The sequence below is a fragment of the Salvelinus alpinus genome, chromosome 37 (genome assembly GCF_045679555.1).
Source record: "Salvelinus alpinus chromosome 37, SLU_Salpinus.1, whole genome shotgun sequence".
Lineage (NCBI taxonomy): Eukaryota > Metazoa > Chordata > Actinopteri > Salmoniformes > Salmonidae > Salvelinus > Salvelinus alpinus.
The window spans coordinates 12,105,306-12,132,620 of record NC_092122.1 but is presented as its reverse complement, the minus strand read 5'-3'; the positions used below and the strand labels follow the sequence as shown (position 1 = coordinate 12,132,620).

Here is a 27,315-nt window from a genome sequence, read left to right as displayed (position 1 = left end):
TCTTTTTTTTGTCCTATATATATTTTTTTTAACCAGCCCCAGTCTCCGCAGGAGGCCTTTTGGCTTTTGGTAGGCCTTCATTGAAAATAAGAAATTGTTGTTAAATAAAGGTAAAAAAACCCAAATCTAGTCTCTCTTGTCATAACAACCTATATGAACCCTCAATTGCCACTGTTAACATGTTATTAAAGGGTTTTGATGGTCCGTCCGTTAAGTCCCCCCTTTCAGAGTGAGGCTTTTCTGTTAATACGGTCAGTGGTGTTGTGAGGAATGGAAGATCTGGGGACAGACTGAGGTACAGTGCATTCTGAAAGTATTCAGACCCCTTCCCTTTTTCTACATTTTGTTACATTACAGCCTTATTCTAAAATGGATTAAATAAACAAATGTCCTCATCAATCTACACACAATATCCCATAACGACAAAGTAAAACATGTTTTTAGAATTTTTTTCTAAATGTATTACAAATAAAAAACATAAATACCTTATTTGCATAAGTATTCAGACCCTTTCCTATGAGACTCAAAATTGAGCTCAGCTTCCTAGAACTGGCCGCCCGGCCAAACTTGGGGGAGAAGGGTCTTGGTCAGGGAGGTGATCAAGAACCCGATGGTCACTTGACAGAGCTCCAGAGTTCCTCTATGGAGATGGGAGAACCTTCCAGAAGGACAACCATCTCTGCAGCACTCCACCAATCAGGCCTTTATGGTAGTGGCCAGACAGAAGCCACTACTCAGTAAAAGGCACATGACAGCCTGCTTCGAGTTTGCCAAAAGGCATCTAAAAGACTCTCAGATCATGAGAAACAAGATTATCTGGTCTGATGAAACCAAGATTGAAATCTTTGGCCTGAATGCCAAGCGTCATATTTGGAGGAAACCTGGCACCATCCCTACGGTGAAGCATGGTGATGGCAGCAAAAAATCAAATCAAATCAAAGTTTATTTGTCACCTGCGCCGAATACAACAGGTGTAGACCTTACAGTGAAATGGTTACTTACAGGCTCTAAACAATAGTGCAAAAAAGGTGTTAGGTGAACAACAGGTAAGTAAAGAAATAAAACAACATTAAAAAGACAGGCTATATACAGTAGCGTGGCTATAAAAGTAGCGAGGCTACATACAGACACCGGTTAGTCAGGCTGATTGAGGTAGTACGTACATGTAGATATGGTTAAAGTGACTATGCATATATGATGAACAGAGAGTAGCAGTAGCGTAAAAGAGGGGTTGGTGGGTGGTGGGACACAATGTATATAGCCCGGTTAGCCAATGTGCGGGAGCACTGGTTGGTCAGCCCAATTGAGGTAGTATGTACATGAATGTATAGTTAAAGTGACTATGCGAGGATGTTTTTCAGCAGCAGGGACTGGGAGTAGTCAGGATCGAGGGAAAGATTAAGAGGGAAAAGTACAGAGCGATCCTTGATGAAAACCTGCTCCAGAGCGCTCAGGACAACGACACTAAGCACACAGCCAAGACAACGCAGCAGTGGCTTTGGGACAAGTTACTGAATGTCCTTGAGTTTCCCAGCCAGAGCCCGGACTTGAACCAGATCGAACATCTCATGAGACCTGAAAATAGCTGTGTAGCGACGCTCCCCATCCAACCTGACAGAGTTTGAGAGGATCTGCAGAGAATGGGAGAAACTCCCCAAATACAGCTGCCAAGCTTGTAGCATCATACCAAAGAAGATTCAAGGCTGTAATCGCTGCCAAAGGTGCATCAACAAAGTACTGAGTAAAGGGTCTGAATACTTACGTAAATGTGATTTTCCTGTTATAAGCAAGACTAAAAGATGCCATAATGGTGTAATCATTGTCGTCACGCCATTAACTATCTAAACAATTCAGAGAACTCAAAAACAGTTACCAAGACAGCAACCAACAGCCAATGATGATGATTGTGTGTTTATGTATGACACATGTAGTTATTCAGGTCAGATCATTCAGTCCACTGAGGTAGAAAATATAAAGGAAGAGCGTAACTCAAGAGGTCAGATGCAACTCTTTCACAGATCTTTATTATAGATTTTTGTGTTGTTTTTTTAACACCACATACAGGCCATGGCAGTCATATCACAGCCCTTTACTTTTCAGTACAGTTCTTTTCCATCCCCTTTTCAAACCTCATTCATTTTCCTTCTTCAACACTTTCATAACACCTTCATCAGTTTTCTCCCTATAACATACATAGTCTTTCTTTTAATTTTTCTCACTGGCTTTTGACCAGTGCCTCAAACCTCCATTTTTGGACAAGGCACCACATCACAGCTCCATCATTGCGTGGCTAGTGGCTACACACACCTTGAAAACAAAAACCCCAACTTCTCAGTTCAAACACATTCAACATTTCCCTCTTTTTTCCACATCTCTTAAGTCTTCTTCTAACATACTCTTTTGCTTTTCTCAATCCATCTTTGTGGTTTCTTTCAGCTATACGTCATCTCCTTAGTAGATCCCAACCCATCAGACAAGCATGTATATTCTCCTGCCAGTACTGTGGCTGCGTAGTGGCAGTGTCAACAACTAAAGCTCCATGCAAGATTGCTACATTGAAAAGTGATCAATTTTCATTTGGAAGAGTCAGCTTTTTAAACCAACATGGCTCAGTTTAAATTGTTTTTACATTGTAGTAAAACAAAATCTCATTTGATATGTGTTTTGACATAAAATTACTACATTCTGTAGCAATGAATGTTTTTTCCCATTAAAATGCGATTTGATTAAAGTTAATGCCTTCAACTGCAGGTGATGCAAAAAGGTGTCCGGACCATAAAAAAATATCTGTTATTAGGAATGTACAAAAATAAGACCCGTCCTCCAGTACACCTACGAATCAGACTTATCAAAATGTATAGTTTTCAGTTTCGTATACATCTCATCTATTGTGGGAACTCTTCCCTTCTATCCACCTCCCCAAAAAGTGTTAAATAACAACAGCAAAAAGCTAGAAACAGTGTCGTTTTAAACATAGAGCTACAGTAAGTTCAGATTGAAAAAAAGTAGTAAAACTTCAATTTAAAAAATCAAATAGTAAACAGGACTATATGCACGACTTCTATCTAATTACTGAAAGCCAAGCAGGCCTCTCCAGAATACTGAATGGTATGCACTTAGCCCCTTTGTGGACAGAACCAAACAGTGGAGGGATGGAAGGGTAATGTAAATAGCTGCCAATGGGGACAGTAACACAAAACACTGTTGTAATAAACACACAGATGCATAAATAAAAGTCCCACGGGGAGGGAACACCCAGCCCCCCCCCCCCCCCTCCTCCTTATGTACAAACATATTGTCCGCTCGCCCAGGAGTCCTTTTTCTCCCCTCTAATTACACCATGGTCTCCTTCCTCTTCCCTAAAGCACAGAGGGAGCGCTTGTCCTTTTTGGTTTTGTGTTTGGGCGACGGGGAGGATAGTGGTGATGAAGAGGAGGATGAGGAGCGGGAGGAGGGAGATGTTGAGGTGGGACTGGGGGTCTCGTCCCCGCATAGCGAACTGGAGGCGGACATTGCACCTGCAGGCGTCAAAGGGCAGTTCTCGTCGGCCTCCTCCGTGTGGATGACGGAGGAGATTTTGGAGGAGAGCCGCTTGGAGTGGGCGTCGGCTGCCGGGGAGGAAGCGGGCGTGGTGACGGCGGCGTCGGCGGGGTGGTGGACGGAGATGGCGCTGCGCAGGCAGTTGAGCCACTGCTGCTTGTGGAAGACGTCGTTGACCTGCAGCGTGTGGGACTGGCCCCGAGACGGGTCATGGAAACGCACACGGAAGATGTTCTTGGCTGAGGAGATGAACAGAGAACAAGACTTTAGATTAACCATCAGTTTCAGTTACAGGCTTTAACCTCCAGATAGACATGGAAGGTCATAGGGGAGGGGTCATAGGTGAGGGGTCAGGGGCTCACCTTTGTCTGAGTTACTGAATGCTCCTCTGAAGGAGCCACCCATTTTGACGTCTCCATCCTGCAGGTCCTCCAGCACCAGGTCCTGCACCGGGATTGGCTGCCGGTACACCTGGAAACAGTGGTGCTCGTTCCGCGTCACAGGCCGGGTCATCACCAACAGCTCTGTGAACAGGAACACATGCAGCTTCTGGAGGGAGGACAAAAGAAAGAAAAAAAAAAAATATATATATATATATATTAAAAATCAGATCATTGCAAAAGTTTTGTTTAATTTCAGGCATAGTTTCTCACATTCTCATCTGCCAACAGATTTTTATTGGTAGAGATTCTCATGTGGTTATGTAATTCATGTGTTATTCGGTTCGTTTTAAATGAAAAAAGGTCCAAGTTTTGGCCCTGATTGCCTTATTTGGGGGTGCAGAGCTCAAGTTTGTGCACGTGAGGGTTAGAAGGAGCCAGGGAAGAATCATTGCTTTAGGTGGATTGGGGTGCGAGTGTGTGTATTTTAGCATTATAATGTGTGTGTATGCGTGTGTGTTCTAAACTCACTGTTCCGCTCTTGTTGCGTAGCTCGCCGTGACACAACAGACTCTTGCACTGGTCGATGCGCGGGTCTCTTTGCCTGTCGTCCAGATACTCCAGCTTGTCTATGTAGTACTGGCTCTCTGACTCCCCCTTCTTCATGTTGATGTCAGACAACACACCCTGGATGATGGTGATCTGGAGACAAACACACACTGTTATAGTCACAAACTGATAGGATACAATGATATATTTGATGTTTCAGAAAGCTGTATTCATAAGTGTTTGTGTGCGTCTCCCTCTCTCCACTCACCGCTACCTCCAGGTGGGGAGTGTCAGGGTGCTCGGGCGTCGTGTGTTTGAGGATCTCTTTGAGCAGGAGGGGGTATTTGAACAGGCGGGAGCGGGGGATGTCCAGGAAGCTCCACAGGTCCAGCTTCCTGCTGAAGGGAGACTCCAGGCAGCGCTGCAGGAAGTCCTGCACCCTCCGGTCCTGTTTCTTCTGGTCCAACAGGGCCTTGGCCGCCACCTGGTTACTGCAGTAGTCTCGGTATGCATTCAGCCCTGGCAACTGGTGGGGAGAGAGATGTACTGTTAGCACTTTGGCCATTCACTGCTAGATAAACATACAGATGTCATGTCATAAAGGGGCATCTTTATGACATCTTCAACACTTTGGTCCCTGCTAGATAAACACTTACACAGGTAGAGAAAGATAGAGAGACGCCAAAATTGAGTGGGCACAGGCCCTGGTACGTACCCAGCTGACAACAATTTGTCCTATCTGTCCCACGGTGCCATCGGGGCCGGTGGCTCTGGCCAGCTGGGCCAGCAGGTCCTCGTGGAGGGGGATGTAGGCATCCAGGTCCCCGAAGATATGGGTCAGCTCCTCCTCCGACATGATACTCAGCTTCAGCATGGGGTCGTGGTACGCCTGGAGGAGAGAGAAAATAGAGCCAAGCAGTCATTCAACAGCTTACGGTTTATTTAGAAAGAGAAGGGGAGCCTAAGAAGAGCTCTGGAGGAAAGGTTTTAGTGAGATAGAAATGGAATCATTTCTTTTTATAGCAAATGGTTAATGGTCGGTCATGTTTAGAAGAGAGCTGCCAACTAGTCAGATTTAATCTGTTTGCCTGATATGTACTCTCGGAGGGTTTGAATTAAAGTACGAACCTTGCGTGCGAGCTGGAGGTCCTCAATCAGGTCCTGTTCGCCGCGAGTCAACTCAAATATGGCCTGAGGACGAAGGAGATGAAAGACATATTTAAAACACCATGGAACAGGAGGTCATGCCAAATTAAAACACTGAGGACATATTAAACAGCATCAAACTAAAAAGGACACCAAATTACTGAGGACATATTAAAGTAAGAGGACAAATCAATGGCAAATTACTGAGGTCAATGAGTTGCAAAATTCTTGGGTCCCTTCTCTCTCAATTACTCTCTCTGTGTTGTTTATGGTTTGAGAGTATTCTGACAGTTGGTTGAGAGGTCTGCCAGGCCAGGGGTACATTAGTGACGTCAGACACCAGCTCTGGAACAGACTGGTGACAGACTGGGCCCTGACCGCTTCTAACCCCACTTAGCTCACTCAGCACAAATACCGAGGGGACTTTCAAAACAAACAAAAAAGTCTGAACTAGTGTATGAGAATCAAAAGAGAAAAACAGAGCAAAAGCAGGGGGCGGGAGAGCAGGAAAAGCACCCAGCCCTCTGGCTTTAATAACTCTGTCCCAGGCTAGGTTGAATACCGTGGCGTCTGGCTTTGTGACCTGGAGCGCACTCAGTCATCTGGAGCACTTTAGCAGGGCCAGCCGAACTAGACATCAGGTATGTGGTTCAGTCTCTCACCTCACACCGTTCTAATCTAATCAAACCATCTATTGTTGCAGCCGAGTTCCCATTCTTTCTCTATTGGGATTTGTGTGAAGAGAGATTTGAGAAGTCTATGGTGACGGTGTTGACTCTCACCTCCTGTCTCTTGATCTCCTTGGTGGAGAAGGTGCCCTTCTGGTGGACGTCTAATGTCTCCGACCACAGCGTGCTGTTGCGTCTCTTGGGCGGCGTGGGCGCCGCCGCCTTACTGCATGGCTTCTGGGGCACGCCCGGCGTCTTGCCACCATTGCCATCGCCCCGGAAGGACATGGACTGGATGGTCTGGCCGAAGCGCCGGACGGCCCCATTCCTCACGGGGGAGATGAAGTTAGCCAGCGAGGTCACCCTGCCGAGAGGACGGACACGCTTGTTGCTGGGTTCCTGGAGAGAAGAGAGAGAGGGGGGAAACACAGATTAGGCCTCAGATTCTCAACTTCCTTTATCATAAACCTCAACCATCAGAACGTCAACTCCTTTAGCAGAAGCCTCACCAGGAAACAGCTAGAAGCTTCCCCATTACTGATATGACATTGCCCTGATGATGCCAGCCACGAATCCTTATTGATGACACTCCCTCCAAAAGGGAGGAGGGGTTTGGAGCTGGGGTCAGGCCATAGAGACAGCGGGCAGGAGGAAGCAGCAGCCCCAGCAGCTGTTGCCTCCATCATGTGAGGACTGAGGAGCCCAGGGCAGGCTGGGCGAGCACAAAGACCCCCTTTCAGACTGCAGCCCAGAGGCGCCGACCAGAGAAGGGGCCTGGAGGCATGCCAGGAATGCACGGGACCCCTGCTCTCAGCTGTCCAACACACTCACACTTACTATGTCACACACACACAGACACTACACAACTACTCAGCATTATGGCTTAACTACAGCAAACGGACCGTGAGACTGGGGCTGTTCAGTCACTCAAACATGGGAAGACAAAAGGCCTCATCGTTTAACTCCCGTCTCCCAGAGCTCAGTGAGGTACGAGACAGGACGGTGCTGTGTTTGGACAGCCACAGTAAAACTGATGTGTGACTCTCGACGAAAGACCACCAGTGAGAGACAGAGAGGAACTAACAGGCCTCGTCCTAAACAGGCACTAGAATACTGGAAGTCTCAGTCTTTTTTAGGAGTCACAGGGGGTGGCGTGGGGTTTGTGGGTGCGAGTCGGAACAGGCCCCGGAGCCCTCATCGCGTGAGAGAAGCATCACACCAGGTAATCCCGCTTCACTCCCCTGTACTGAGCGCAACACTCCCCTGCCAATGCACTGGCCTGCTGCAAACAGCAGCAAACATATCAAAGCACTGCAGATCTGAGGGAATGAATTCATAGACTGAGAGACACCTCTTCAAAAACAACCATAAATATAATGCTCTTAGACATGTTTTGGGAAGAAAAAAAGAAGAAGAAAAAAAGAAGTCTTATGAAATCTATGCTGCATGCTCTATTGGAACCCCCAAGCTCTTAAACTCTCTGAGCCTTCTCCTGACTCAGGATGAATGGGGTTTTGCCTTGGCTCAGCGAAACTGGGGGAAAAGAGAGCCATTCAGGCTCCTCCTGGCCCCAGAAGCAGACCACAGCTGCAGAACAGATCCACCCCAGAGTCTGGTGTGAAAGCCACTGTGGCTGCAGCCAGCTAGGGTCATGGTCCAAATGTGGTCGGGGTCTTTGACCAGGACCGCCAGACAGTCCAGGAACTTATCTAAACCACTGTATCCCAGAGCCAATAAACCGAGAGGACCAGCACTTGACCACATCCGAACCGCTCTGACGGTGGTCCAGAAATGGTGCAGTCAGAAAGGAATCCCAATCCTAAAGCACAGGCCTGGTTTAAACCTCTCTAGGACTTTATTTTAATGGACGTCATTACTGAGTGGAGAGAGGACCATAACAGCCACACTGTGTCCAACTAGTTCTGCTGTAAACCCCATTGGACAATGGAAACAGAGGGGGAATTTGCTTTGGAAATCAGGGGGTCTTCCAATGTAAACTTTGGAAACGTGTGTTGCCCATTGTGCCTTTCCTGTCATTTGGGGACCGGCCCTGGAATAACAAAGGCCACTAGTGCTGTTCTTTGTACACCCACCCAGTGTTACTATCAGCTGGAGAGACAACATGCAGACTGATAGAAACTAGTCCTATTCCAGGCAGTTTGACTACAGGGAACTCCCTGGAATACTGTCCAGTCTCGCTCCCTTCAGGAAGCCAGACATATCCGGGGTTTGTGCTGCTGGACTGTATCGTTCTGTACCGTCTTTGGAACCCCCCACCACCACCGATTGAGGGACCATGGGCACTCACTCAAATCTTCCCTAATGTCCTAAATTGGCCCCTTTTTATAACAACACCCCTCCCTTCCTCCTCTCCTTCCACAATTATCCTTCTCCCTCGTTATCTCCAACCAGAAAGCCAAAGGCTCATCAACTAAATGTATCCACTTTTTCAGCCAGCCCCCCCAATAGCCCCTTCCTGTGCCCCTGGCCTCCCTTTGATGTAACCCCACATGTGTTAATCCCTGCTGGTTTGGCTGTCCCTCCCTGCTGCATCTCTCTCTCTCTCTCATTACAGCATAGCTGATAGCAAGGCTCTGAGGGAGTGGAACACCACTGTTTACCCTGGACTCCAACAAAAGAGCTCATCAAAGAGTAACTGTGGGGTGACTTAGGTTTCCAAACGCGACTACTCACTTCATTGAAGAGCTCAACTTCTCCTTTCTGATTTACCGACAATGTAACCGCTGGCTTCCCCCTGAAACCCCTTCCGAAATCTAACCACAAAAACCTTGAATGGGGGAAGGAAGGAGACTAGAGAAGTGAGTAAGGCTGCTACTGACCAGTGGCTCTGTGTGAGTCAGAGAAGTAGAGGCACACCTGGGTTCTACCCCCCTCCCTTTAATTGTGTGTGAGGAATGCTCTCAGCCTGCTGTGTGAGCACTCACACCTGAGAGCCGCTTCACTGCACTCCCCCAGGGCTCTGAGAAGGGGGGGGGGGGGGAGTGCAATACATGGTGCTGATCTCGGTATGGCTATTTGTCCCCTGCTGTTATAGTGCTGATGAGGTACTACTCAACCCCCAGGGCTAGGATACATTACCTGTCTGGGCAGAGAGATTCACACAAAAGCCAGCAAAGCTAAAGGGATGGATAGTTTTATGACCTCAACTTCAACCTGTTGAGCAATCTTCTGTCCGATAGAGATATTTGTTCTATGATACTAAAAGTTTGAATTGAACAAGGTTCTGCCAGAGACTAAACACACCACACACACACACCTTACTAAGGTGCAGTGTTCAGGTGAGATACGGAGCATGTGACAAATAAAAATTGATAGCAGAGAAAACAGGGCAAGGTGCTGATTCACTCAGATCTGATAAGAGATCAGTGGCTATCGCAGCAGAGAACAAGTTCCTATCCAACTGATACCAAATGACAAAGCCAGCAGAAAGAACATACTAGATCAATCCCTTCTTCTCCCAGTATCTCACCTCTGAGTCTTTGTTGCCTCGGTTCTGACAGTCTATAGCTTGTAGAGTCCGTTTGATAGGCACCAAGCTACCCAGTTCATCGTAAGCCACCATAGCGTTGAGTAAGAAAATCCAACAAGGTTTCTGCTATATCCAGTGAGTCTTCATTAATCCATATGAAAGAGTTTTTATTCTTCTAAATATCTTTGGGAGAGTAGAACAAATTCACTCCACACACTACCGCTCTCTCTTTCTAAACTTTGGTCTGAGGTGGAGTTAGGGAGGGGGTGGTTTAAATACTCCTTGGTAAAGGGAGGAGCAAGCGCTCCAAACCCCTCCCACTGTTTAGGGGGGGTTACTGTTGGAGGAATCAGACTCTTCTTGGAAGTGTGAAGGGCTATGCAGGCAAAGCAGCCCGTTGGCTTTTTGTTGGTGACACACACATTAAAACAAAAAAAGTGCTGGGAGAATTCCATGTAGTGAGGTTTGTTGTTAAAGTGAATGGAAAAGTTACGCATCATGTGCAGACAGTATTACAAGGCAGTAATCTGCCAGAGACTAAACACACACAAACATACCCTGGTAAGGTACAGTGTTCAGTGGAGATAGCAGAGAGAACAGGGCTAGTTGCTGATTCAGTCACAGATCTGATAAGAGATCTGCTGCTCTCGCATCAGAGAACAAAACCGTCCAACAATTTAGGGCTGCACAATATGGGAAAAGAATCCAATTGCAATTTTTGAACCCAATATTATGATTGCGATTTTACTTCCGATTTAGATCAAAACGCTGTAAGAATCATAGAAATAAAATGAGTATTCCAATTCTATGGTCGGTGTTGTTTGTCATGACAACTAATGAAAAAGACAGGTACAGTAGACGTTGTGAAAGGGAAGGAACCCAAAGTGTTGGTCAGAGTTTCCCTGGAGACCCTTATTACATTCGAATATTATATTCATGGCATAAAAATAGTCATTAAAAAATAATTAAAAAAATGCGGCCTCTAACAATATTGCAATTTCGATTAAAATTAGATTCATTGAGCAGCCCTAACTCAGAGAGAAACTTGCTTCGTGTTTTTAAAAGTGTTATAATCTAAACAAATTAGAGAAATGCCTTCGGAGCTCATACTGATGAATCATGTCAAAAAGTAGGCTTAGAGGAATTCTACTTCAGAAAATTAATCATGTAAATTCCTTGATAACAGCAGTTGTACATTTCCACCTATAGAATCTAGTTCAAACACAACCTATAAGTAGTGAACCATCATGTAATCAATATCACACCTCATTGAGTGAGTAATTATGGAGCACTTCTTTGTCTCCTGGCTTTCTGGTGTGAAAGGTGTAAAGTGCACCAGTGTTCGTTGTCTGCTTTAGCTAATGACAGAGAGCCGTTACCAGGCTCTGATCAGCAGGGGATGGGGGCGATCAGTTAGAATATCAATAAGAGGGGAGCACTCACTCATCTCCTTATTATATCACACACAAGACCCTGTGTATTGAGGGCAGAAGTGTAGTGTGTGGGGGTGGATTTAAATTAGGGGTGTTTAGTTCCTTATTACCCAGAATGCTAGTAGATACTATAGACTTCCATTGCGCTAACGCTAATTAGCAACTTCCTTCAAACTGCACACAGAGACATAAAAATGGTATCCACAAGTTCATCAGACTCTGGGGAAGTAGATAAAGGGCTTCATTGACAAAATCCTAAAGTATCCATTTAAAGGGGGGGGGGGGCATTACATCTGCACCCAGTTTAACAGTAAAAAGAAGTGAGAAACTAAACTCAGGTCATTCTGAAACAGAGTTTTAAAGTAAAAGACAAGCCTGCTACCCTTTTCCTGCAACAAACTCATGTCACAGCCAGACACATTCATGCTCCACTTGAATAAAAGTTAACTGAGACATGATTAGAGATGTGAAAACACCTGTGGCAAGCCACTAAACCCTGCACATGTTGCTACATACTCATAACTGCTGCGCAAATGGACTGCAGAATCCAAGGTGTTGACTGTGTGATGGACTGGATAATGTGCTGAGGTGCTATGTGGTAGAAGGGATGTAAAACCTTGCTAGTCATTTAGCCACAGTCTGTGTGTGCGTGCGTGTGTGTGTGTGTGTTGAGCAAACGAATTAGACCAATGTGAAGGCTCAAATTCACCCTCCTGTGTCAATACTAAGGTGTGAAACAGGACATATGCAACTAAGCATGTGTGAGTGTGAGAAAGTGTGTGAGTGTGAGAAAGTGTGTGTGTGTGTGTGTGTGTGTGTGTGTGTGTGTGTGTGTGTGTGTGTGGTGACAGAAGTGAGAAAACACAGATGGGTTATTGTTGCTAAACTACATGAGGACTGGCACCATGGTTGAGAATGTGTTCGTCAGGACTGTCTGTTTACAGGTCAAATTGATCGTGTTATACAGACCAACAGGGCTCTGACAGTCTGGCATACATCACTCCACAAGCAGAGTTCACTCCACAAACTGACCCAACAAGTGGCTAGGATTCACAGCTCCAGGCAAGGAATCAAATGCTAATTAACAGCCCAGGGGGGAAGTCTGACTACATGTTGATTTGGGTGATGATTCGATTAATTGTGAAAAAGGGGAGAGCTGTTTGCCAGAAGGGAGGATGGTGTGAATGATTATTCAGATGAGACTGAATAATAATATTTACAAAATGTCTGTTTGCTGGAATATGAACCAGGATACAGACAGTCTGGAGGAGAGACTATAAAAAAAACACACCACTACCCCAGTGTACACCTTCAGTGGAGAAAGTGAAAACCTGTGTCTGTGAAAAGAGTCTGTATCGTGCAATCATCCAGACACAGGGAAGACAACGAGGTGCATCTCAGTGTTAGTCACTCCATGTGGGGAGACCTGAGGCTGAGTCACCCCTCTGTCTGGGCCATCACCCGTGGGTGGGCTGTGAACACAACCAAACACAAAATAGCTCAACTTGCCGGGCCCAAACACCCAGTCAGCTGTAGTAAAGGTCTGACAAACAAATGTGTATTCACACACTTACTTACTTAATACTACCCTCTCACACACGTTACTATCCCCCCCATACACACAGAGGCAGGCAGGAGTGAGTCACCTCAACCATAGCGTTACCCTCTATTCCACCGCGGTACCTCCCTGCCAGGAACAAACAGAGCCCTGGGGCTTGCAGTTCGGACTGAACTGAACATGCCCTCTACATCAGCAGTACAGGACAAGGCTAGTGTTTATTCGAGTTCTGGGGAAAACATAACAGCCAACACTTTCCAAGGGGACTAATTCACTCAACAAGTGGTGGAACCATTGCCCCCTGGTGGTGGGAGTTTGGTGCAGGAGTTCAGGTACAATAAATGGCAGATATGGTCTAGAATGAATCTAATATTACTGGATTATTCCTCCCTATATACATTTGGTCTGTGAGTCCTTATTTGAGCAGGCAGGAAGAGAATAGGCCTACGGGTGTCCATATACTATAATGAATCACGGCTTTAGTGTGATCGTATCAAGCCCAGGCACTGCCAGATTGAGTGGGCCAAGAGAAAAACAAAAACAGTTTCGTTTCTGATACACCAACTCCTGTATTGCCCCATTTCTCACTATTTGGAATTTGCCTCCTTTGTTCTCGCTCCATTCTTCCCATTCACTTTCCACCTATACCTGTTCCCCAATTTCCTGTGGTCTCCATTCCTCCCTCATTCCTCTGCCTTACTGCCAATCAACCTATTAAACGGTCTCTTCGGCAGCTATTGGAGGGGAGATGAGGACAGGGCTTCTTATCCAGCAGTGCCCCACTAAAACCATCACAGAGCAGCCATTAAACACAATACCAGCGATAGATTTCACACCAGACAAACATCCCCAGGTTACTCAATAGTTTACTTAAGTGAGTTTTACTCAGTGCACACAACCAGGGCTTCTATGGGTTGCTACCAAACAGTGTGGAGGTAACCAAGAACCACAGGTTTGTCATTGCACATTCATAGAGAGCACACACACGCACACACACGTCTAGCTTACCCACCAAGCAAACATGCAGAAGAGAAAAAAGGGGTGGTGAAATAAGCTTGGAAAGTTACAACTTGTGGCTTCAGGTTTTTCAAGGAACCCTGATTCCAGCCAGGACTGGCGATACTCAATAAATACTCAGTAAATGTGCAGCATTTACAGCAAACACCTTCTAGTCAGCTACTCAACCCCCCTGCCCTGTTTTTATTGTGGCAACATTTTGGCTCTCTGCGCGAGCATGCAGGTCAAACCTGGAGGGTTGAGGAGGAGGAGGAGGGGGGGGGCAGAGAACTATGGAAGTAGCCTATTGTTCGTAGGTTGTTTACCTGCCTCAACCCCCTCCACCTGGGCCAAAGAGCCAGACAGCATGGGGGGTTGAAGGTGGATTTGGAGAGGTGTGCGGGGGAGGGGATCTGGTCGAGTGCAACAGGTTTGCGAATAGGCCGAGCCTGCGAATCCGTAGCTAACCGCCCTGTCCCCGCCTATATCCCTTCTCCCCCAGAGCTGAAGATCCAAATCACGTTCTGCGCATGTGGGGGGGATTTACGCACACATTTTTGTGGTACCCTCCCTGCACATTTCTCACTTTCGCTCGGGAATAATAATTCTTCAAGTTTTACCGGTGAAACATCCATGCAGCGTCTGCATGCCAACTATTGGATCTCAATCAGTTTCATGAGGAGAAACATTTAGCTCTTCTGGAGTTACACAGCGCTGTTCTGAAGTAGCCTACAGTGTGGTTTACAATTATGGACAGTGGGCAGATTTGAGTGTAGATGGGTTATCAAACTGTAGCGTGCCTGTGTTTAGTTTCAATCAAAGCACATATTTAGCCTATTGGAGCACGTTGTTAAGGTCTGGCCACATGAGAGAAAAAGGCAACAAGTCACACAATCACCCTGAAATCTCATAAGAAATTAGGTGGTGTTTGTTTTACAGGAAAACTATAATACGCTATTATACTCAGTTATGTAGAATACCATCATGATGTGATCTTGTATGCAGACATTGATTCAGCTTTGATCTAACTTCATTAAACGAGGACCATTCGCCAGAGTAGACTGTTCACCTAGCAGCCGAATGAGTTCATTTGACATTTGAGTCATTTAGCAGACGCTCTTATCCAGAGCGACTTACAGCAGCAATTAGGGTTAAGTGCCTTTGCTCAAGGACACAACGGCAGATTTTTCTAATCAGATGAATAATAGTACCCTGTTCAATTTGTCACAAACCTCTATGACAGGCCACATTTCTAGTAAACACATACTTTATGACAGAGGAGTGGTTCAGTGAATCATTCCTCTCTCCATTCTTGCCCAACTTCGACCTTATGAAATATCACTTGGCAAGTTTAGTGAAATTAGTCTGTTCTTCCCCAGCGGAGCCTAATCTTGTTTTGATCGTGTTTAGTTTGAGTCAGTGAGTGGTTTGACCTCAGTTAGTCATACACTACAAGAGCCTTTAACCTTTGCTTAAATCACTGCACTGCAAATGTTTCTCAAAATGTAAAAGTGGCGCCAAACATAAAATGTCTATGTGTTTTGGACACCCTGGGTTTCTCCTACTGGAGCATCTGCATCTGGGGTTGCACCGCTGCTGTCTCTCATTCTGAATGGTTAAGTTAAGAGTTAAGGGTTGGGATAGAGTTCAAACAAAAACAACTCAACAGTTAAAAAGGTGCAATGTGCAGAAATCGCACCGCCATTTGCTGGTTGCTAAAATTCTAATAGTTTGCCTAATTTCAGTGACAAAACAAGCAATTTAGCATAAACTGAAATTAAACTAACTATTTGAATTTATATTTGAAACCAGGAAATGGTGGAGCGATTTCTGCATATTGCACCTTTAACCGTATAGTGTAGAGAATCATTGTACCATTTAAACCGCTGTGAAATATATTTTCAATAACCGAAAAGATTGTATTTTCATCTGTTTGAAGTTGGTGTACAAAACCGAAAGTAAAAGACAAAAACAAAACTTAAGAACAAGAAGCATAGAAATAGAACAGATCTACTACTTCTTAGACTTGCTTTCAATGAGAATGACAGATCTAGAACTAACAAGGTTAAGGTTTGGGATAGGGTTAAAACAAATACATGTAAAACGACTGTTTAGCACTGGGTGGCTAACGCTCATCCACCATCTCCGTCCACAATGCCATAGCAGGATTCTGAAGGCATCTCCAGACGCCCTCGGGACATGGATGGACGTCCAAGTGAATCTGGCTGCTAGATCTCAGTACACAGCATGGCTGTTCTGTACTGAAGCATGGACGTACCCTGTGTTACAATAACTCTGTTGGTGAAGTGGTCATTCTGACAACTCCTTGTTGACCAATCACCAATAACACAGTGGAAAAATAAGACTTTCATACCACTGAATGACAGACAGGATTTCGTCTGTATCCACACTTCCATTCCACAATAGCCCATCCCATCATAATACCTTGTGATGGGATCATAATACCAGTCACTGATTTCAGGTGACTGAAATCAGTTCAACCATGAAAGTGGAGGCTTAGGCAAAGATCATGGAATGAATGAAGCAACAACAGAGACAAGGCAAGGCATACTCTGCACCATGGGGCACTCTGTTCACAACGTTGATGTCAGCAAACCGCTCGCCCCCACACACACCCACACAACGCCATAAGGCCGGTTGGACTTACTGCCATATTATCTAAAATGACATTGGAGTCAGCTTAGGGTAGAGAAATCAACATTCAATTCACTGGCAACAACTCTGGTGGACATTCCTGCAGTCAGTATGCCAATTGCACACTCCCTCAAAACTTGAGCCATCTGTGGCATTATGTTGTGACACAAAACTGCACATTTTAGAGTGGCCTTTTATTGTCTCCAGAACAAGGTGCACCTGTGTAATATCATGCTGTTTAATCAGCTTCTTGATATGCCACACCTGTCAGGTGGATGGATTATCTTGGCAAAGGAGAAATGCTCACTAACAGGGATGTAAACAAACTTGAGCGCAAAATTTGAGAGAAATGCACTTTTGTGCGTATGGAACATTTCTGGGATATTTTATTTCAGCTCATTAAACATGGGACCAACACTTTACACGTTGCATTTATATTTTTGTTCAGTGTCATTTTATGCAATTCTATTCTTTTTGCCACGGGGCGGAGAGAAATGTTAGCATTTTTCTTTATATCATATCCGAGTGAGACTGACTAACAAAATCAATGGGGGCCCCCTGGTCGTAATTCCTCAATGATAACAAGTTTAGATAGCTGACCGCTAATCTAAAAAACTATTAGCCGACATGAGCTAATTGACTGACTATCAGTGATTGACATTAGAGAAACTGCTGATACACAACCACATTTTGAAATTGCACCTTGTGTATTCGAGTATTTTAACTCTAGAAAGTAAGTCGAGACCCCGACAGAGTTCCCTGGTACAGACCAATACATAGACCAGCCTACAAACCACCTCAAAAATGTCAAAAACCCAATGCTACAGGACAATAACAAGTCTTTGTATATAGAGACTACCAGTAAAATGGCTCAAATCTGATTGAGCATAATGATGTAGGGTTGTTTATAAATTGTGATGGGCAAATCTCTTTAATGCACTACTATCAACAGTCTCATCAGGTCACCCTCAGCTTTCGAGTCATTTCAGACCCAAACATTTTACTGAAGAAATATGAAGCGATCAAAAAAACAAGATTAGGCTCCGCTGGGTAGGAAAGGACTAATGTCCTCCATGTTGTCATCAAAAGTAAAAGTGTTCACTAGAAATGTGGCCTGTCATAGTGGTTTGTGAGAAATTTAACAGGGTACTATTAATCATCTGATTACTCAGAATGCATCTGAGCTCCTGTGCGGCTTTCCTTTACCAAGTGTTCTACTCCGCTAGCCAGCACCTCACCTAAACAGCTGTGCGTTTCTTTCGCCTCCAGATTGAGTGTGATAATGAAGCCTCTGTGGAAACAGAGGATTACCAAAAGGGGGATTATTGAGAAAATCATCCCAAGTTGGAATACTGGTGACAAGCCTGAGTGTGTGAGTCAAACACCCAGACAACAATATAGACCCATATTATGAGGACGTTTTCCAACCAACGAGTCCTGATTGTCAATTTACTAAAAATAAGAATCTTAGTAACTACAGTAGATTTGGTGATGGAATTCCCCAAACATGAGTTGATGAGTGTTGTGGTGGTTGCTATAAACAAACATGGTCCTTATCTGGATGGTTTTCAGTGATATGCTCAAGTATCACAAACAAACAGGACAGGGCTAGACTTTGGATAGGCTATAGACCTAGCTTCTTCAGACCTCAGCCAAAGATATACAGAGGTCAGGAAACCGTCCTCCATGTTGGCACCAAATGACCCATTGCAATAACATTCTAAGTATAGAATGCAATTTCCCGTACATTCATGAATGTCAGCAACTCTTGGGGACAACAACAGTTTACAGAACTGTGTGCATCACTTTGACAAACTGATCTAGGATCAGTAATGCTGGTTCAGGGCATCTATATTGTGAACTCAGATCAGTGTTATGGGCCGATTCATTGTGTGTTTTACCTTGAAGTCAAAGCTGCACAGGCTGACTGCATCAGACTCATCCTTCTCTCCGCACTTCCGCTTCTGGGGACAGATGGAAATGAGATTATGTTATTATTCAATTTAGACAGATAAACTTACCCATATCTATTATATTCACACACAGGTAGACACACCAATACTCCCACAGATACTCTTTAGACAGATAGCTACACACACTCATGAGTCTCTCCAATTCACACAAAACAACTACATCTAGTCTGGACTCCTGCTGTTCTCTGATGTTAGACAAGAATAGACAACCACCACCCCTCTGCTCCATTACCCTGTCCTATCCTGGTCTCATAGGTTTGACAATAACCCCAGTGAAGTGAAGAACTGCCACTATTGCCCCAGGGACAATGTTCACCCCTGGAGGTTCCATTGGGAACAGGAAAGGCTTAATGAAGCACAAGAGCACTTGAACACCTGGGGAGAAGACCAGCTGGCAGGTGAGATGAGGTCTGGCCCGGAGTTTGTGTGTATGTGACTAGGGTTGTAAAGGCTGGAGGAGCGCTGGTGTCGCCTGACTGCCGGGGCTCTTAGGGCGCTGTCATTAGGGCGCTGTCATTAGTGCGCTGTCATTAGGGCGCTGTCATTAGGGCGCTGTCATTAGGGCACATTAACCACAGAGGGAGTAGAGGGCCATCACAGGGCATTCAGGAAGTCGAGACGGGATCACGGGTGTGCAGAGTGAGACAGTATGTTGAGGTATTTGTTTGTTATGAATAGTTTGTTTTGAAGGGGGTAAATGGGCATTTCTTCCTCAAACCTGTCAGCTTTCCCACAGTAAAGAGAACTCCTTGTACAATATAAAGAGAACTCCTTGTGCAATATCTTTCATAAATTACAAGGGGACACAAGGGGCCTCCATATGCAATGCCCCAGATGAGAGAACAAGGCTAGATGATTAGCTAGCCTACTAAGGGGAGTGAACAGTGCTTTGGCTAAGAGAGAGTTGTGCAACACTACAGTACAGCTCCTTATCAAGAGATTCTCATTTAGTGCTACAGCTGTTGAATACAGTAGTTCCACACTCAGTCAGTTTTTTTAAAGGTAGGCTAATTGAGGCAGTTAGGACCTTTGCTGAAGCTAATGAGGTAAGTGGGATCATGGATCAATCAATTAAACTCTTGTTTATAGTAGAGCTGACGGGAAAAGGAGAGGCTGAAACTGGCAATCTGATCAAAAGGCTACAGTGCAGCCAGTCATCAACTAGCTATAAAAAAAGGCTCATTAGCCAATAGCTTTAGACTAGTGTCTTTAATCAGCTAGTGACTGAACAACTCATCATTAAGATGATCCCCATTCAAAAGGAATTCAAGTGATTGATCAGAGAAAACCTCTTTAAATGTCTTGTTATTATCATCAGAGGGCTTAACTGCATAGTGTTAGGCTAGCTTTTAAATAACGATGGGTTTCGGGTCAGTTTTTGATTAAATCATCAAAAGGGTGGGCCAGGTTAGATGGAACGTTTACACTGGACTAGAGGCATAATGTAGAAGCTCCTCAGCTCATGAACCTAACAAACTACTGCCTATGCAATGCAAGTCTGGGCTAGAGGGGTCTGCTCTTCAGAGCCTCCCCCAGACAACAAGGCTTGTGTGAGGGCAGAGTCTCTGTTGACTGCTGCTGCCCATGCAAATTATACAATTTTACATTACCGTGACATCATGGGCTAGGCTAAACTAACCTTTTAAACAAGCCCAGCTTAGTTAGGCCTGAGAAAAAAGGGCATTAATGTCAGGTGGGATTAGATAAAGAACTTGGTGATATTTGTTAAGCATGTTATGCTTGATAGAACAGTAGGTGAGAAACATCAATTGCACAGAGAGAGGGAAACAGTGAGAGAAGGAGAGAGTGGTAGAGGGAGGATGGGGAGAGGTGTAGAAAGGGCAGAGTGGGGGTTGGGACTGAGGCAACAGTGGAGTTCTCTTTCACTCGCTCGCTCTCTCTCACGAGTAACACTGGCCTACTATTGTGCTGGCCTGTTTGTGTGCATCACGTGAAAATGGCACCATAAAACCATGACCTGGTCAGCTGCCAGAATACAACCTGGCTGGCCCTATGTAATTACCAGCACAAAGCAAAGTATGAGGTAGGTAGGCATAGAAAAGGGTGGGGGCAGTGGGGTTGACACCGTGTTAAGGAATGCCATGGACGAGAGAGATTCTAGAACAGAGACTATGATAATCAGTGGTCGTATACTTAGTACCCCACCTCAGTGTTTTGGTATGTGCTGGGTAGGTTAATATCATTGAATTAGGGTGCTTGCTCTTACACACACATAGGCACATCAAAATACAATCTCTATTCCTAGGCGCGCGTGCGCGCACACACACACACACACACACACACACACACACACACACACACACACACACACACACACACACACACACACACACACACACACACACACACACACACACACACACACACACACACACACACACACACACACACACACACACACCTGTTTGAAGTGGGAATGTTTGCATGGAAAGCGATGCTGACTGACATTCTGGCTGTCTGAACACGTCGCTGGGAGAGACAGAAAAGCTGCCATCTCCCCTACTAATTACCTGCCTATATTCACACAACAGCAGTTGGGTTTTGCACAGAGCTGGAAACCTAAATGACATTCTCAACATTACAGAACTACCTACTCTACCCTGAGGCCTTGCTAATGTAGTCTGAGATAATATGAAACACTACAGCCCCCCCCCTACCTAAACTGTACTATGCCTGCCCCAGCCTCCAGAAAGTCCCCTACATTCCCTCATCAAAGCACAGGATCCTCCTGACCTTATTCAAGTTTCAAGGTAGAGATAAGAGGGGATGGGAGACAAAGGAGAAGAAAGGAGCCCACCGTTTGTCTACATTTCTCTCTCTTTGGGTAGATTTATAAAGTTGAGATAATAGTGGAGTCATGGGGGGGGGGGTAGCCTAGGTAACAAGCGCTATATGCTTTTAGTGGTTGAGCTAAGCATGCCAGTTAAGGTAAATTAGTGGAATCAAAGGCAATGTTTGGCACGAGATGAAGAGCCTCTGGCCTCCTCTCCACTACCCCTCCCTCCCTCCCTCGTCCCTTCTTTTCATCTCCTCCTCTCCCCGGCTCAGATGAGTGATAGATAGGGTTTCAGCTGGGGTTCACTCATAAACCCTGGAATGCTCCAGGCCTTGTCGTTCCGTTCCTTTCTCTAATCTCTCCTCTCAACTCTGTTTCCAATCACTGATCGCATTGAGGTCTAGGTTTTACTGTAAACAGTAGGCCGGCCAATCTGAGAGGAACAAGAGCTATGTTGATTCCATTATGTTGAAGGGGAAATAGAAACAGGAAGATTTTTCTTGTTTGTTCACTGGTGGGTCACTGTGTAGTGTGGGGAGTCCTCTGCCTGGCATCAGCTGTGAGGGAGTCATGCAATTAAAAAGTTCCTGAATGGAGGATCAGATGGACCTGCAGAATGCTTACGTCACTTCTCACTCAGAGGTGATTGCGAGTTGCATGAGCTGCATGAACGATTCAAGGTTTAGTTTGAATGCCTTTATTTTGGGGATCAAGGCTATCATGAACTATGCAGTAATGTGTATTGTTTTAACTAGGCAAGTTAGTTTAGAACAAATTCTTATTTATAATGACGGCCTACATCGGCCAAACCTGGACGTCGCTGGGCCAATTGTGCACCGCCCTATGGGACTCCAATCACGGCCGGATGTGATACAGCCTGGATTCGAACCAGGCTGAGATGCAGTGCCTTAGACCGCTGCGCCACTCGGGAGCCCGAGTGACACCATCATCCACTATGGAGTAATGGGTGAAGACTGGGTTACAATAGACTATGTTCTGAATACCGAAACACAGGTGATGCCAGATGCATCCAAGACGCAGTCCAAACCTCCTCTCAAAACCTTAAGACCAAAGTGGATCAGTCATTTGTCATCATCGCTTACTAATAAAGGACTTTTTCCTAAGTGCACAGAGTCAGTATCTGTAGTCCAAGTCAAAGGAACTTCACAGCTTTGAGAATGAACAGGTCCATTTGCTTCCGTGCCTGTTTAAAAACACCAAGGCCAGATTTGAAGACAAAACAGACAGTTATGACAGAGGTATGACAGGGACAGGCACTCTCTCTCCGCACAAACAGGCCGGATAGCCATAATCTTCCCAAACAACGCCAGGATAAAATGTGGAGGATAGTGGAATGAGCCGAGGTTCTGTGAGGGAACAGGGAGACACAAAAACAAGAGCTGGATGGAGGCTGTACTCACCAGACTAAAGTCCCATTGAGGTCCAGGGGTGAGGAAGGTGAAGGAGCTCCCTCTTCTCAGTCCAGGCCTACAAGATGAAGATGGAAAAAGAGCAGGAAATGATTGCTTATTCAACTAGTACAATATGAATAACACCATACCCTACACCCTAATTCAAAAAGGTGACACTACTAAGACCTTTACATCTCAGGGCACGAGATGACATAACACACCACCACAACGCCACCAGGTAACAACCACACAATACAATACAAGCTCACCCCTGCCTTGTGAACGCTCAATCATGGTAGTGCAGGAAGTGCCCCAAACACAATAACTACTTCAGTCATTCAGTGCCTTCCCCAAAGACCCATGCTCAGGTGCCACCGTATACATCTGTGGCACACGGTGTATGGGCTCTGGTACATACCACAGCCTGCTGTAGCCATAGCGATGTCCCCTTCGCTGCATCCTCAGACGGCCAGCTAGGATAGACACCCAGCAGAGTAGATCCAGTCAGAGAACTGTCCTTCACCCCTCACTCTCTGTGCAGCACCCACAGGGTTACCAGGTCTCCAAGATGTCCTCACAATACTATTCTCTCCACATCTATAGGACAGACAGCCTACCCCTCTCACACGTGTAAGAGGAGGACCCTACCCACCCGTTTCCTAATTGGGGGAAGAAAGCAACTGTTGCCCCCTGTCAGAAGTTTGTTTGCTGAGAGCCTGAGCAGGGAGTGCTTTAAAACAAACACAGATGAAGCAGGTCTACTGCCCCATTCTGGTCACCCCCAACCTCATGGAACTCCTCAAATACAATACTCACCCTTATCAGGTTATCATCAATGATTAAACTTCAGATTATATTTAATCATTGATGATAACCTGATGAGGGAGAGATCTGTATGAGGTATTTTTGAGGGATTACGTCAGTCTGGCCATTAGAGTGGGCAAGTTTAGGTCAGATCAGGACAAGTTGAGAGCTCTTAGACAAAGCACAATCTATTCCCTCTGTCTGACTAGACAATTACCCTTCAGACAGGCACCCTGTCAGCACACCTAAAAACCTCTGTCAGTCTTTTGAGACAGAAGGATTAGATTTCTATTATTGCCCTGTCACACGCTGATAACAACCCACATGAGTGATGATGAAGCCAAATTGGACAGCTTTCAAAAAGACCAGTTTCCACATTGTTTGGGTTTGAGTTAATGTCAAGGTGTTACTTAGATGAACACTCATATCTTCTGAAACCGTCAACAACATGTTCAGATCATATCTGAAAACACATTGGTGATAATGGTCTTAATATATTGAGAGACCTCAAAGGAAATCAACCTCTACAATCCTGACATTCTTTCCTTGATTCCTTTGAACCACTTGTCTCTAGCATGTGTTCCTGTTGTACTGCTGTTACTGGGCCAAGTCATTCCGTTGGCCTGCCTGCCTCGTTGCTACAGGTGGCATTGTGCACAGTGACACAGCACTTGTCTATAGTGAAGGGCAGAATGCACTGACCGCAGCTGTAGTGCCACTCTACAGCTTCCTATGTGGTCTGCACTCAGAAATCGGTACTGAACGACTAGTAGTGGAGGCTTGGCGGACAGTGGAGGAATTCCCTAAGAGTGAGTGAGTGAGTGAGTGAGTGAGTGAGTGAGTGAGTGAAAGAGAGCACGAGAGCAAGAACGAGTGTGAGAGAAAGAGAGCACGGGTGCGAGAGAAAGAGAGCACGGGTGCGAGAGAAAGAGAGCACTGGTGCGAGAGAAAGAGAGCACGGGTGCGAGAGAAAGAAAGCACGGGTGCGAGAGAAATAACAAGTGTGAGAGAAAGAGAGAACGAGTGTGAGAGAAAGAGCACGTGAGAGAGAAATAACGAGTGTGAGAGCACAAGTGTGAGAGAAAGAGAGCCACGAGTGAGAGCACAAGTCTGTCGACCTTCAGCGCCGACAGAGATGGGCGCCTTGCTTCGCGTTCACAGGAAACTATGCAGTATTTAGTTTTTTTACGTGTTATTTATTACATTGGTACCCCAGGTAATCTTAGGTTTTATTACATACAGTCGGGAGGAACTATTGGATATAAGAGCAATGTCAACTCACCATCATTACGACCAGGAATACGACTTTCCCGAAGCGGATCCTGTGTTTTGCCCACCACCCGGGACAATGGATCGGATCCCAGCCGGCGAACCAATACAACGACGCTGTAAAAGAGGCAGACGAAGCGGTGTTCTGGTCAGGCTCCGGAGACGGGCACATCGCGCACCGCTCCCGAGCATACTACTCGCCAATGTCCAGTCTCTTGACAACAAGGTTGATGAAATCCGTGCAAGGGTAGCATTCCAGAGAGACATCAGAGACTGTAACGTTCTTTGCTTCACGGAAACATGGCTCACTCGAGACACGCTATCGGAGTCGGTACAGCCAGCTGGTTTCTTCACGCATCGCGCCGACAGAAACAAACATCTTTCTGGTAAGAAGAGGGGCGGGGGTGTATGCCTTATGATTAACGAGACGTGGTGTGATCATAACAACATACAGGAACTCAAATCCTTCTGTTCACCTGACTTAGAATACCTCACAATCGAATGTCGACCGCATTATCTACCAAAAGAATTCTCTTTGATTATAATCACAGCCACATATATCCCCCCCAAGCAGACACATTGATGGCCCTGAACAAACTTTAATTGACTCTATGTAAACTGGAAACCACATATCCTGAGGCTGCATTCATTGTAGCTGTTTTTTTTTAACAAGGCTAATCTGAAAACAAGACTCCCTAAATTCTATCAGCATATCAATTGTGCTACCAGGGCTGGTAAAACCCTGGATCATTGTTATTCTAACTTCCGCGACGCATATAAGGCCCTCCCCCGCCATCCTTTCGGAAAAGCTGACCACGACTCCATTTGTTGCTTCCAGCTATAGACAGAAACGAAAACAGGAAGCTCCCGCTCTCAGGTCTGTTCAACGCTGGTCCGACCAATCTGATTCCACGCTCCAAGATTGCTTCGATCACGTGGATTGGGATATGTTCCGCATTGCGTCAAACAACAACATTGACGAATACGCTGATTCGGTGAGCGAGTTCATTAGCAAGTGCATTTGCGATGTCGTACCCACAGCAACTATTAAAACATTCCCCAACCAGAAACAGTGGATTGATGGCAGCATTCGCGCAAAACTGAAAGCGCGAACCACTGCTTTTAACCAGGGCAAGGTGACTGGAAACATGACCGAATACAAACAGCGTAGCTATTCCCTCCGCAAGGCCATCAAACAAGCTAAGCGTCAGTATAGAGACAAAGTAGAGTCGCAATTCAACGGCTCAGACACAAGAGGTATGTGGCAGGGTCTACAGTCAATCACGGATTACAAAAAGAAAACCAGCCCCGTTGCGGACCAGGATGTCTTGCTCCCAGACAGACTAAACAACTTCTTTGCTCGCTTTGAGGACAATACAGTGCCACTGACACGGCCCGCTACCAAAACCTGCGGACTCTCCTTCACTGCAGCCGACGTGAGTAAAACATTTAAACGTGTTAACCCTCGCAAGGCTGCAGGCCCAGACGACATCCCCAGCTGCGTCCTCAGAGCATGCGCAGACCAGCTGACTGGTATGTTTACGGACATATTCAATCAATCCTTATCCCAGTCTGCTGTTCCCACATGCTTCAAGAGGGCCACCATTGTTCCTGTTCCCAAGAAAGCTAAGGTAACTGAGCTAAATGACTACCGCCCCGTACCACTCACTTCCGTCATCATGAAGTGCTTTGAGAGACTAGTCAAGGACCATATCACCTCCACCCTACCTGACACCCTAGACCCACTCCAATTTGCAATCGCAACCACACTGCACACTGCTGTAACCCATCTGGACAAGAGGAATACCTATGTGAGAATGCTGTTCATCGACTACAGCTCAGCATTTAACACCATAGTACCCTCCAAACTCGAGACCCTGGGTCTCGACCACGCCCTGTGCAACTGGGTCCTGGACTTCCTGACGGGCCGCCCCCAGGTGGTGAGGGTAGGTAACAACATCTCCACCCCGCTGATCCTCAACACCGGGGCCCCACAAGGGTGCGTTCTGAGCCCTCTCCTGTACTCCCTATTCACCCACGACTGCGTGGCCATGCACGCCTCCAACTAAATCATCAAGTTTGCAGACAACACTACAGTGGTAGGCTTGATTACCAACAACGACGAGACGGCCTACAGGGAGGAGGTGAGGGCCCTCGGAGTGTGGTGTCAGGAAAATAACCTCACACTCAACGTCAACAAAAAAGGAGATGATCGTGAACTTCAGGAAACAGCAGAGGGAGCACCCCCCTATCCACATCGACGGGACAGTAGTGGAGAGGGTGGAAAGTTTTTAAGTTCCTCGGCGTACACATCACGGACAAACTGAATTGGTCCACCCACACAGACAGCGTGGTGAAGAAGGCGCAGCAGCGCCTCTTCAACCTCAGGAGGCTGAAGAAATTTGGCTTGTCACCAAAAGCACTCACAAACTTTTACAGATGCACAATCGAGAGCATCCTGTCGGGCTGTATCACCGCCTGGTACGGCAACTGCTCCGCCCACAACCGTAAGGCTCTCCAGAGGGTAGTGAGGTCTGCACAACGCATCACCGGGGGCAAACTACCTGCCCTCCAGGACACCTACACCACCCGATGTCACAGGAAGGCCATAAAGATCGTCAAGGACAACAACCACCCGAGCCACT

General features: G+C 45.9%; 2 protein-coding genes across 3 annotated transcripts in view; both read right to left on the bottom strand.

Annotated features, from left to right (window-relative positions):
- The window catches only part of LOC139566063 (putative nuclease HARBI1), a 160,748-nt gene that overhangs the window by 45,094 nt on the left and 88,339 nt on the right, over nucleotides 1-27,315 (bottom strand). The gene's annotated exons all lie outside the window — the stretch shown is intronic.
- Nucleotides 1,998-27,315, bottom strand: part of LOC139566061 (neuroepithelial cell-transforming gene 1 protein-like) — a 35,941-nt gene continuing 10,623 nt past the window's right edge. The window contains exons 2-10 of one of the 2 annotated variants that reach the window (XM_071386920.1): nucleotides 22,607-22,673; nucleotides 18,317-18,379; nucleotides 6,398-6,682; nucleotides 5,598-5,660; nucleotides 5,185-5,358; nucleotides 4,738-4,995; nucleotides 4,452-4,622; nucleotides 3,903-4,089; nucleotides 1,998-3,779 (exon numbers count right to left, since the gene is read on the bottom strand). In XM_071386920.1, coding sequence (XP_071243021.1) covers nucleotides 3,334-3,779; nucleotides 3,903-4,089; nucleotides 4,452-4,622; nucleotides 4,738-4,995; nucleotides 5,185-5,358; nucleotides 5,598-5,660; nucleotides 6,398-6,682; nucleotides 18,317-18,379; nucleotides 22,607-22,673 — 1,714 coding nt within the window. In that variant the 3' untranslated portion in view covers nucleotides 1,998-3,333. Of the gene's footprint in view, nucleotides 3,780-3,902; nucleotides 4,090-4,451; nucleotides 4,623-4,737; nucleotides 4,996-5,184; nucleotides 5,359-5,597; nucleotides 5,661-6,397; nucleotides 6,683-9,773; nucleotides 10,020-18,316; nucleotides 18,380-22,606; nucleotides 22,674-27,315 lie in introns of those variants that run through there. The other variant, XM_071386921.1, reaches the window with a different exon arrangement.